Source organism: Hyla sarda, chromosome 8 (genome assembly GCF_029499605.1).
Source record: "Hyla sarda isolate aHylSar1 chromosome 8, aHylSar1.hap1, whole genome shotgun sequence".
NCBI lineage: Eukaryota > Metazoa > Chordata > Amphibia > Anura > Hylidae > Hyla > Hyla sarda.
The window spans coordinates 62,821,449-62,834,144 of record NC_079196.1 but is presented as its reverse complement, the minus strand read 5'-3'; the positions used below and the strand labels follow the sequence as shown (position 1 = coordinate 62,834,144).

Below are 12,696 nucleotides of genomic sequence, written 5' to 3'. Positions count from 1 at the left end.
CTCTCTGCTGACACCTCTGTCCATGTCAGGAACTGTCCAGAGCAGTATAGGTTTGCACTGGGGATTTTCTCCTGCTCTGGACAGTTCCTGATACGGGCATTAGGTGTCAGCAGAGAGCACTGTGGACAAGACATGTCACGATGCCGGCTGGCAGGTAGTGGATCCTCTGTGCCAGAGAGGGATGGCGAGGGCCGCGCTAGTGGACCGGTTCTAAGCCACTACAGGTTTTCACCAGAGCCCGCCGCAAAGCGGGATGGTCTTGCTGCGGCGGTAGTGACCAGGTCGTATCCACTAGCAACGGCTCACCTCTCTGACTGCTGAAGATAGGCGAGGTACAAGGGAGCAGGCAGAAGCAAGGTCGGACGTAGCAGAAGGTCGGGGGCAGGCGGCAAGGATCGTAGTCAGGGGCAACGGCAGGAGGTCAGGAACACGGGCTAGGAACAAACAAGGGAACGCTTTCACTAGGCACAAGTGCAACAAGATCCGGCCAGGGAGTGCAGGGGAAGTGAGGTGATATAGGGAAGTGCACAGGTGGAAACTAATTAAGCTAATTGGAAGATTGGGCCAGGCACCATCATAGGTGCACTGGCCCTTTAAATCGCAGAGACCCGACGCGCGCGCGCCCTAGGGAGCGGGGCCGCGCGCGCCGGGACAGGACCGACGGAGAGCGAGTCAGGTACGGGGACCGGGGTGCGCATCGCGAATCGCATCCCGGCTGGAGGCGGGACCGCAGCGCACCCGGTCAGTGGATCTGACCGGGGCGCTGCAGCAACGAGGATGAGGCGAGCGCTCCGGGGAGGAACGGGGACCCGGAGCGCTCGGCGTAACAAGACAAAAAAGAAATTCAAAAAGAAAAGCATTTCCTCTGTAGCATACAGCTGTTAAAAAGTATTGGAAGGGTAAAGATTTTTTAATAGAAGTAATTTACAAATCTGTTTAACTTTCTGGGATCAGATGATTTAAAAAAAAAATGTTTTCCTCGGGAGTACTCCTTTAATTTCACTGCAATGTACAAAAAAGTAAAAAATAAACTGATGACCATCTATAGGGACAAAACTAATACACACAACCAGCACTGGCATACAGAAGGAGACCACCTCTCGTGGCCAGGTCTGCTTCTAATGCCAACTAGCAAGATCAACTCATGGAGTCTCCCTAATGTATGAATACAATGGGAGGCAGAGGCGTAGCTTGGAGCTTCTGGGCCCCGATGCAAAATCTGCAACAGGGCCCCATATGCCAAATATATTACTGGTCTCTAATGGGACAGATGTGCTTTGGGGCCCCCTGAGGAACCAGGGCCCCGGTGCGACCGCTACCTCTGCTACCTCCATAACTATAGGAGGTTCCTTTTACCATTTAGGATTTTGTTCTGCATCGAAACGCTGGCATTGTCTACTTCTTATTTTTTGTGATTAGTAGTTTATAAGTCCATTTGACACTGTTTGCTTATTGGCCGTCTGAATCATTGACCATTAAACAGTATAGTCACAGAGCACCTTGCATGGTTCAGTAGTCGAAGGAGTACTTTTTGCATATATGTGACGGGAGCTGTGGCACAGGTTCACCTGAGAATCGACATAGGGGCACAAACGTGTCACGTACAATGATCACTTCAGTCTTTTGTGCCACAGGTCAAAGCAAGGTACAGCATGCAGCCTGACGTACTTCTGGCCATTGGACGAGCACTCGAAGCAGCCATATACAGTCTCTCTTTTGGAGTTTCCCATCCCACACAGAGCGCAGGGTCCCTTGGAAATGTTATTGGTCAGGAGGTTAACACGAGTGTGAGCGCCTTCTCGCATGAATGTAGTAGAAATGTCAGTCATGCTAGCAGCCTTGTCATAGTAATCGGAAAAGATGTCATCCATGTAAGAATCTGCGTTAGCAATGATATCCATTGTTCTTTTTCCTGTACAAGAAAACAATTATTCATTTTAGGGTTACACACAGTACAAAGCAGCCATACCAGTAAATATTTGTGTAACCTTACAGGAAATTGTGTAGTGGGGGCTAGCCCATCCTAAATCTCAAACCCTATTACGCCCTTCTTGATCAGTGGGCAGACCCCATACAGGAACCTGTCCTTGTATCTCCTATAATGCCCTATACTCCCTACATGTTTCCTTTAGCAGTTAAGCTGAATTCATCAGGGGAGAATATATAGGTATCAAAGGTCTGTCCACCAGAATGTTACAGTCAATATATAATAAAACACTTCAGATATTATAGGCAGAATGGGAGAACTACAAATACAAAAATGCACAACTATAGGTGTACAACATTAACAGATGTAATAACACTTGAAATACGACAACACTTTGTAAGGTGCAATCTCGGGATGCACAAATATATAGATAAACAGATATATGTATGCAGGTGTATTACCACTTTAAATGCCTACAGTGCACTGTACACTGGATATACAACCTCAAACTGCAAGAGTTTAAATGTGTAATATATGCAAAAAGTTAGATATGGAAATAATTTGCAATATATATGCTGTAGGATAAATGTGCAATAGATGTGCAATTACGACATTCCATTAAAGGGGTACTCCCCCCCCCTAGACATCTTATCCCCTATGCAAAGGATAGGGGATAAGATGTTTGATCGTGGGGGTCCTGCTGCTGGGAACCCCCGTGTTCTCTTTTTCAGCACCCCCTGTCATCTGCTGCAAGGAGCGAAGGAACAGGGGCCGGAGAATTGTGATGTCATGGCCGCACCCCCTCATCATGTCACGGCCAGCCCCCTCAATACCTTTGGATAGGGGATAAGATGTCTAGGGGTGGAGTACCCCTTTAAACGTCCTTCCAGCAATCCCCAATAAATGCATAAGAGGATACATCCAGAGTATGTACAATGTTCAATGCATACAACTGTCCAGGCATGCTAAGAGTTGCAGTTTTGCAACAGCTGGAGGCACACTGGTTGGGAAACAATGATCTACATCCATCTGACTACAGGCTCTCAAGAGGGAGTAAAAAACATAGTCACTGACAGTGTCACGGCAAACTCCTGTGATTCTCATCTTACCGGTGAATAAGATGCCTGTTCGGTACAGGGTGTTCCGTATAGCGTTTAATGAAAACGATCTACTGGGCTCCTTCTCAAATCCTCCTTTTGAAGCAGATGAGACACAAAGCTCTAAAAAAAAATTAGAAAACATGAGAATGATAAGTTTATTTTCCCTATCTGGACACCATACAATCACCGACATTCAAATTTACATCAGAAAGAAGAAAAGATAGCTGCTTTTTTAGTGCTCCCCTGGCAAAGTATTTTAAACAGTAACTAATGTCCGGACAAAGATTTTAAATAAATAAATAAATAGTTTATTAAAGTCATGGACTTTATTCTCCAGTGACTTTAAATGGGCACTGTCAGATACAAAAACTTTTGATATGTTGTAAATCATGCAAAAACAATAGGTTTTGCACTTGCTTTCATTAGAAAATTTTCAGTATTTCATAATGAAAAAGGCAGTCAAACAACTGCCCCTCCGCCTGCTTGGACATATACTAGTCCTGTTGTGTCCATGCATCATCACCTATGTCATGGACACACTTCCTTGATTGACAGCTGTGAGTGCAGGGCTCCCACTCCCACTGTCAGCTTGTGTCCCGCTACTGTCAGTGAGGACAAGCTGGGAGTTGTAGTTTTGCTAATGCTCCGGGAGGTGTGAGCAGACAGCATACTGAAGGAGGGGGCGGAGACCTGCACAGTGAGGCCACGCCCCCTCCCTTTCAGAGGAATTCAGACTAGTGAGCTAATTTAAAAGTGTGATAAAATAAATAAATAAAGGTGCTAGACACATAAAAATTAGATGTACATGGTCAGGATTAGGTACTGAGTGATATATTTTAAAACATTTTTTTTTTTTGGATCTGACGGGTACGCTTTAACCCAATAGGCCTGCCGCAATTTTACATTTTTATGTTTTTGGTTTTTTCCTTCTCACCTTCTAATAGCCACAAATCAATTTGTAGGTCAATAAGATTACAATGATACCCAATACAGTTTTTATTTTACTACCGTATATACTCGAGTATAAGCCGACCAAAATATAAGGTCTCATCCAGACCCCCGTCATCATCCAGACCCCCATTATCATCCCCCCCCCCCCCATCATCATCACCGCCTGTCAATCCCTTCAGCCGTCGGCTGTCTGGGCATGTTGGGAGTTGTAGTTTTGAAATTTCTGGAGGTTCGCAGGTTGAAGACCACTGCAGCCTTTGTCATCATCCAGACCCCCCCCCCCTTTAGTTTTCTACTCACCTACCCTCGGTGGGAAGGAAGGGTGAGCTGGTCCGGGCCATCTATGCTGCAGGAACCATCCGGTGGGGAGGGTTAGTCGTTCCGGGCTGTCCATTTTCACCGGGGGGGCCCTCTTCTCAGTGCTCCGGGCCTGCCCCGGACTAGTGATATTGCCTTGACGACGCACAGGGACGTTCATGCGCAGGGAGGCTGCGCATGAACGTCCCTGTGCGGCATCGTCAAGGCAACGTCACTAGTCCGGGGCATGCAATGTCATTCCAGAGGTTTCAAAACTACAACTCCCAGCATGCAATGTCACTAGTCCGGGGCAGGCCCGGAGCGCGGAGAAGAGGGCCCTCCGTGTAAAAATGGACAGCCCGGAACAACTAACCCTCCCAACCGGACGGTCCCTGCAGCATAGATGGCCCGGACCAGCTCACCCTTCCTTCCCACCGAGGGGAGGTGAGTAGAAAACTAAAGGGGGGGTCTGGATGATGACGAAGGCCGCAGTGGTCTTCAACCTGCGGACCTCCAGAGGTTTCAAAACTACAGTTCCCAGCATGCGCGGACAGCCGATGGCTGTCCGGGCATGCTGGGAGTTCTAGTTTTGCAACCTCTGGAGGGAAGATCACTGAGAAGGGATTGACAGGTGGAGAGTTCACTCGAGTATAAGCCGAGGGGGGGGCGTTTTCAGCATGAAAAACCGTGCTGAAAAACTCTGCTTATACTCGAGTATATACAGTACTTTAAAAAATGTATACCTTAATTTTTGGTTAGAAAATGAGTATGCTTAAACTTGTCCTCTTCTGACCTCTATAACACTTTTAGTTTTCCGTATACGGGGCGATATGAGGGCTCATTTTTAGCTTAGGGATCTGTAGTATTTATTGGTAGTATTTTTATAGTATATTGGTAGTATTTGATCACTAATTATAAAAAAAATTCTGGTATATGAAGTGACCAAAACTCAGCAATTCTAGACTTTGTTTACATTTCTTTTTTTGGCAGACTAGATGGGCCAAATGGTTCTTATCTGCCGACACATTCTATGTTTCTATATTATGTGATGTCAACTTTTATTAGGGAATAGCAGCCATTTCTTACCGTCTTTTAGTAAGCCCTTTGAGGCACTGGGCTTGCATGTACACCCTGTGTCCTCTAGGGGTTAATATAGCATTTATTTATTTATTATAAATCTTTGTCCTGAAATTTGGTTACTGTTTAAAATACTTTGTCTGCAGGTGAGTGCCAAAAGAATCATATATCTATTTCTCATTGGACTTGCTCCACATCTGACTGCTACTTCCGTTCCTTGACCAGACATATGGTTTGATGCAGTGGTATAGATGGTTTGTCGGCACTTCGTCGAAGAGGTGGTGCTCGTGGATAAGATAGTCAATAGGATAAGAAATGGATCCCGGCACTCACCAGATGATGCAATAAGTTCAGTTTTATTTGTAGGAATACATCTTTAAGTACAGGACGCGTTTCAGCAATGTATGCCTTCCTCTGCTGTCTGAGACAGCAGAGGAAGGCATACATTGCCAAAACGTGTACTGTACTTAAAGATGAATTCCTACAAATAAAACTGAACTTATTGCATCATCTGGTGAGTGCCGGGATCCATTTCTTATCATATGGTTTGATGCAGGCGGTTGCCGGCTATACTGTATACAAGACGGATACTGATGTTGACAGCACAACACCCTGAGGTGAGTGTACTACATCCTTTGTACCCTCCTTGTAGTCTTCTTTTTCACATACACATAAGACATCAGAAAAGATGACACTTACCAAAGTGACCATCCAGATGAATGTACAGATCAAAGCTACTAAACGCTATGGTTGTGTGCGCGGGAAATACAATAGCTTTGTCGCGCCCTTTGTGGTTTTTCTCATCAATTATGTGAAACTGCAATTCAAAAGGAAACAAGAAATGTCATTAGTGAAGATAGGGAATATTTGATTACCCATCGAAAGATACAAATATTCCTTATTGGTCAGAACACGGCAAGTACTAACTCTATAGTGGACCTGTCAGCAGGAATTGGTGTAATTAAGCAAATGACCACATACTTTTTTTTTCATCTCCATAGTCCTTTCCAGTGCTAAGATACAAGACTTTTTGTTATTATGTAAATAAGACTCAAGTGCCCGGGGGGCATTCTTAATTACAGCAAGATTCCAATGAAATCCAGTCCATGTCCTTGTTATTACCAACCACAGCCTGCTTGCATCCGCCTACCCCATTTGACTGACTAGACAGAGGAAAGGCTATGGTCTGGACTTACATGGGCTCTTGTCGTGTTGAGGAACGCCCCCTGGGCACTTGAGCCCCATTTGCTTAATAACGAAAAATCAAGACTATGGATTATGTTTGCAATTTTTTTTTTGCCCAGTCAAACACCTGCCCTGTCTTTTTATTCCTTCTTGATGTGGTTATTGTGGTATTATGTGGTGGTGTGCATTATATAGACATTTTTTATTTGTCCTTGTTTTCTTCCTTTGTTTTTCTGTTAGTTTCATCACAAAACATGTGATTCTTTCATCATGACTCAAAGATTTCTACTTAAAAATTGTGGGCGGTGTTTGGGTAAATTTAGATAAACACTATAAAAAATGGCCACATACATGTACACGTTTTTTTCCCCAAACTATAGAACTACAAAATCCAGATAAAAAAGCTATGGCCAGAGCATGCAGTAAATTTTGAAAAACTGCCCTAAAATGTAAAAATGGCACTAAAATGTAAAAAACACCTAAACAAAAGCACCAGGAAGGAATGGAATATATATTTCCCTATTGACTCCCAGCTAATGCCTGGGCATTTTCCGCCCAAATACTGATTCCAAAAAATGAAGTATAATATTGGAGTAAATTATTGTAGTTATATCTTTGGCCACTAGATGTCAGCACAACAAGCTATTGATCAGTAAGTTGAAGTATAACCATAGTCTTATGGCAATGTTTTTCAGCGTGGGGGGGTATTTATGGAGCATTTTACTGGGTATATTTGTCACAATTAGAGATGAGCGAACTTACAGTAAATTCGATTCGTCACGAACTTCTCGGCTCGGCAGTTGCTGACTTATCCTGCATACATTAGTTCAGCTTCAGGTGGTCTGGTGGGCTGGAGACTCTCTCCTAGGACTATATCCACCTTTTCCCACCGGAGCACCTGAAAGCTGAACTAATTCATGCAGACTAAAGTCATGAACTGCCGAGCCGAGAAGTTTGTGACGAATCAAATTTACTGTAAGTTCGCTCATCTCTAGTCACAATCTTTTGGCACGGTACATTTTTTGCAACTTTTTGTGTGACTTTTCATTTACATGTGTTTTTTACGTGGTAGACGTGTTTGAGTTGTGTTTTTACAGTGGCCAGGGATTTATTATGTTCAACTTTTAAGTTTGTTGCATCTTTTGGCGCAAATCTACAATCAAAACTACAACTTCTAGCATGCCCGGACAGGCTTTTGCTGTTCTCCAGACATGCTGGGAGTTGTAGTGCCTTATGGTGTAAAGAAATCCACGTAGGGTTTCTAAATTCAGAGAAGACAATTTAGAAAGTTGTTCACAGAAAAGTGTGATATCTGCATACTTACCCTCATGGCTTCTCCCCACATACCAGCATGGACAGACAGAGAACACTGGCGAGTTGTCCGAATGCTCTCCATGACCACACATAGGATTTCCTTCCCATTTTCTCTTGATTGACAAACTAAACAGTGATCCAAGTCAATTGTCCTAAGAATAGAAAAATTCAAATGAGATTAAAAAGAAATGAATTGGTCAGCCAATACCTATTTGCTGCTAGACAGTGGAACAGCAGACAGGATGTTATTGTTAAATTAATAGACATGAATACAACTTAACTAAAGCCGTTGTCGTGACCCTGTACAACTGTTCCAGCTACCATTTGCCAGAAAGTTGCCGGGTAGACGATAGTCTAAAATTTAGCTTAATGCATAAAATGTGTATCAGGTCCTGGAAAGTTTGCAAAATGTATTATTCTGCATTTCACTTAATCTAATCTTAATCTAATGCATACACTGAAGTAACCAAAGTGTCAAGGGTTAATATTTCCTTCATTTATTTTACACAGTTGAATAGTGGTTCTGTCATATGCATCTCCCAACCTATCATTGCAGGAGATAGTCCTTAGTCCAACTTTTCTCTGCTGGGGCAATGGAGGGATATTATCCAGGGGCGGACTGGCCTATCGGGATACCAGGAAAATCCCCGATAGGCCGCCGCCCTAAGTCACTGTGTTAGGCTGGGTTCACATCACATTCAGTCTGGTCGGCTCATTTTTGCGCCGTATGCACTTTAACAACCAGACCTAAAACCGTGGTTGACCACAGTTTTAGGTCCAGGGAAAAAGCGCATAGAGCACAAAAATGAGCCGACCGAACCGAACGTTTCACTCCGTCCGGCTCATTGAAATGAATTACATACGGGAACGCATACGAAAGCATATGGGAGTGCCAGGTTTTAGCTCCCCCTGCCGTATGCGCTCCCGTATGGGAGAAAACGTGATGTGAACCCCGCCTTTAGTCTGTCAGCAGTGTCTGGACCTGTGTGCACCACAGCTGCAACATCACACACAGGTCTGAGGCTCCTGACAGGCTGATACAGTGAGCGGAAGTCCGGAGGTCTGGGGTACAGAGTCTGTAATGGGAGCTGTACAGACAGTACACTCCCCTCTACTCTCTGCCTCCTCACTGCTCCTGGCCCCTCCTCCTGTCCGCACACAGTGACTGCAGCTGCTCGGGGGAGGATCTACTATACTGGGTGAGAGGAAAAGGGAACCTAATGTTATTACTATGTAAGGGAAAGGGTGGGAGTCCTGTTATGTGGTGTGTGTGTGGGGGCCTGGTAAGGGGGAGACCTGTGATGGGGGGGGGGCTGAAAAGGGGGACCTGTGATGGGGGGGCTGCAAAGGGGGGGGGGGCAGTGATGATGGGGTCTGTAAATGGGGAACTGTGATGTTGGGGGGCTGCAAAGGGGGGACATGTGATGTGAGGGGCTGCAAAGGGGGGACCTGTGATATGATGGCTGCAAAGGGGGATCTGTGATGTGAGGGGCTGCAAAGGGGGGAACCTGTGATGTGAGGGGCTGCAAAGGGGGGAACTGTGATGTGTGGGGCTGCAAAGGGGGGACCTGTGATGTGAGGGTCTGCAAAGGGGGGAACCTGTGATGTGTGGGGCTGCAAAGGGGGGAGCCTGTGATGTGTGGGGCTGCAAAGGGGGGACCTGTGATGTGAGGGTCTGCAAAGGGAGGACCTGTGATGTGTGGGGCTGCAAAGGGGGGACCTATGATGTGTGGGGCTGAAAAGGTGGGGGGGACCTGTGATTTGGGGGGCTGCAAAGGTGGGGGGACCTGTGATGTGAGGGGCTGCAAAGGGGGGACATGTGATGTGAGGGGCTGCAAAGGGGGGACCTGTGATGTGAGAGGCTGCAAAGGGGGGACCTGTGATGTGAGAGGCTGCAAAGGGGGGACCTGCGATGTGAGGGGCTGCAAAGGGGGGAACTTGTGATGTGAGGGGCTGCAAAGGGGGGAACTGTAATGTGTGGGGCTGCAAAGGGGGGACCTGTGATGTGAGGGGCTGCAAAGGGGGGAACCTGTGATTTGTGGGGCTGCAAAGGGGGGAACCTGTGATGTGTGGGGCTGCAAAGGGGGGACCTGTGATGTGAGGGTCTGCAAAGGGGGGACCTGTGATGTGTGGGGCTGCAAAGGGGGGACCTATGATGTGTGGGGCTGAAAAGGTGGGGGGGACCTGTGATGTGGGGGGCTGCAAAGGTGGGGGGGACCTGTGATGTGAGGGGCTGCAAAGGGGGGACATGTGATGTGAGGGGCTGCAAAGGGGACCTGTGATGTGATGGCTGCAAAGGGGGGGGGGCTGTGATGTGAGGGCTGCAAAGGGGGGGGGGCTGTGATGTGAGGGCTGCAAAGGGGGACCTGTGATGTGTGGGGCTGCAAAGGGGGGACCTGTGATGTGAGAGGCTGCAAAGGGGGGACCTGTGATGTGAGAGGCTGCAAAGGGGGGACCTGCGATGTGTGGGGCTGCAAATGGGGGGGGGGGCGACCTGTGATGATGGGGTTTGTAAAGGGGGGACCTGTGATGATGGGGTCTGTAAAGGGGGGACCTGTGATGATGGGGTCTGCAAAGGGGGGACCTGTGATGTGAGGGGCTGAAAAGGGGGGACCTGTGAAGTGAGCGGCTGCAAAGGGGGACCTGTGAAGTGGGGGGCTGCAAAGGGGGGACCTGTGATGTGGGGGGCTGCAAAGGGGGGACTTGTGATGTGGAGGGCTGTAAGGAGGGGGGCTGTAATGTTGGTGGGTGCTGGGGGAGAGGGGAGACCAGTTATGTGGAGGCTGGGTACGGGGGACCTGTGATATGAGGGGCTGAAGAGGGGATGCCTTTGATGTAGGGGGCTGGAGAGGGGGGACCTGTGATGAGGGGGGACCTGTAATGTCGGGTAGGGGGTAGGTTCTGGGAAGAGGAGACCTGCTGTTACTACTCTGTAAGGGAGGGGCACTTTGGCTCTCTATTTTTTTCTTTTTTTGCACTTTTGGTTGTTTATTCACTATTTCTAAATCACTATATTTTTTAATTTCACTACAGTTAAGGGGAACCTGTTATCAGTTTTATGTTGCCCAATCAGCGGGCAGCATAAAACTGGCACAGGCATCACGATCCCATGACACTCGATCATTCAAAGGAATCTTAGATTGTAAATGCCACCGAAACCGGTGATTTGTCCTCAGGGCGGGTCTCAGCAGGGCAGGTGACGCATCTCTCCCTGTATCAGTGGTCTCCAAACTGTGAATCTCCAGCTGTTGCTAAACTAAAACTCCCAGCAAAATGACAACTTCCAGCATGCACAGACCGTTGTTGGAATACCTAACAGTCCACAGTTTTGAGACCTAGGGGAGATTTATCAAAGTCTGTGCAAAGGAAATGTTGCCCAGCTGATTGGTGAGTGCTTCCAATAATGTTCTACTGTGAGACTGTTATGCTTACTGCCAGGGACGTGCACACATAGGGGTAAAAGGGGGCTGGAGCCCCTGCCCTTTTCCTCACCTGCCCCTCTAGTGCCCTCACAAAAGGAGCTACAGACTCAGGGTGACAGGTGCAGTAAAAAGGATCCATTGCTGGGGAGATTTGTATGTGGTTTAATGGAGGGTGCTGTGCCCTCCCTGCAGCAAGGGGGCGCCACTCACCCTGTCATTATCTGCCGTTTATCTGCTTCTCTCCACACGGAGGAGACAGGAGGAGAGGAGGCAGAGAAGCCCCGCCCACTGTCTGCCCGGCCACAACCAGCCTGTGCAGAGGGGGATGGAGCCCTTACTTACTGTAAGTAACTGAAAATATAAGTGAGTGATTGTGTGTGTGTATATGTATATGAATATATATATATGTGTGTGTGTATGTATACATATATGTGTGTGTATATGTATATAAATATATATATATATTTATGTGTGTGTGTGTGTGTGTGTATACATATATGTGTGTGTATATGTATATAAATATATATATATATATGTGTGTGTGTATGTATATAAATATATATATATGTGTGTGTATGTATATAAATATATATATATATATATATATATATATATATATATATGTGTGTGTGTGTGTGTGTATACATATATGTGTGTGTATATGTATATATATATATATATATATATATATGTGTGTGTATATGTATATATATATATATATATATATATATGTGTGTGTGTGTGTATGTATACATATATGTGTATCTTTATGTATGTGCCTGTGCAGAGAGGGATGGCTGGGGCCTTAGTGTGAGTGTGTATATATGAGTGACTGTATGTCAGTGTGTCTGTATGATGTGTGTGTATATATATCATACAGACACACTGACATACACACACACACATAGATTCACTTGCTCACACACACACACACACACACACACATATATATATATATATATAATGTGAGCAAGTGAATGTATGTATATGTGTGTATATATCTGTGAGTGAATGTATGTGTGTACCTGTATGTATGATGTGCTTATTGGCTATATCTTTTAGTATATATTCCATGTTGTATATATGTGTGTATATTACGTATGTACTGTATGTGTGTATATTACGTATGTACTGTGTGTATATTACCTATGTACTGTGTGTGTATATGACCTATGTACTGTATGTGTGTATATAACCTATGTACTGTATGTGTGTATATAACCTATGTACTGTATGTGTGTATATTATGTATGTACTGTATGTGTGTATATGACCTATGTACTGTATGTGTGTATATTATCTATGTACTGTATGTGTGTATATAACCTATGTACTGTATGTGTGTATATGACCTATGTACTGTATGTGTGTATATGACCTATGTACTGTATGTGTGTATACGTGTGTATATGACCTATGTACT

General features: G+C 45.7%; 1 protein-coding gene across 1 annotated transcript; it reads right to left on the bottom strand.

Moving 5' to 3' along the window:
- Positions 1–1,269: 1,269 nt before the first annotated feature.
- Positions 1,270–7,982, bottom strand: LOC130284939 (pejvakin-like). The gene is made up of 4 exons (XM_056535916.1): positions 7,862–7,982; positions 6,052–6,169; positions 3,037–3,147; positions 1,270–1,912 (listed from the first exon to the last, which is right to left on the bottom strand). The coding sequence occupies exons 1-4, from the start codon at positions 7,931–7,933 to the stop codon at positions 1,611–1,613; spliced, it is 603 nt and encodes a 200-aa protein (XP_056391891.1). The 5' UTR covers positions 7,934–7,982; the 3' UTR covers positions 1,270–1,610.
- Positions 7,983–12,696: the final 4,714 nt, after the last annotated feature.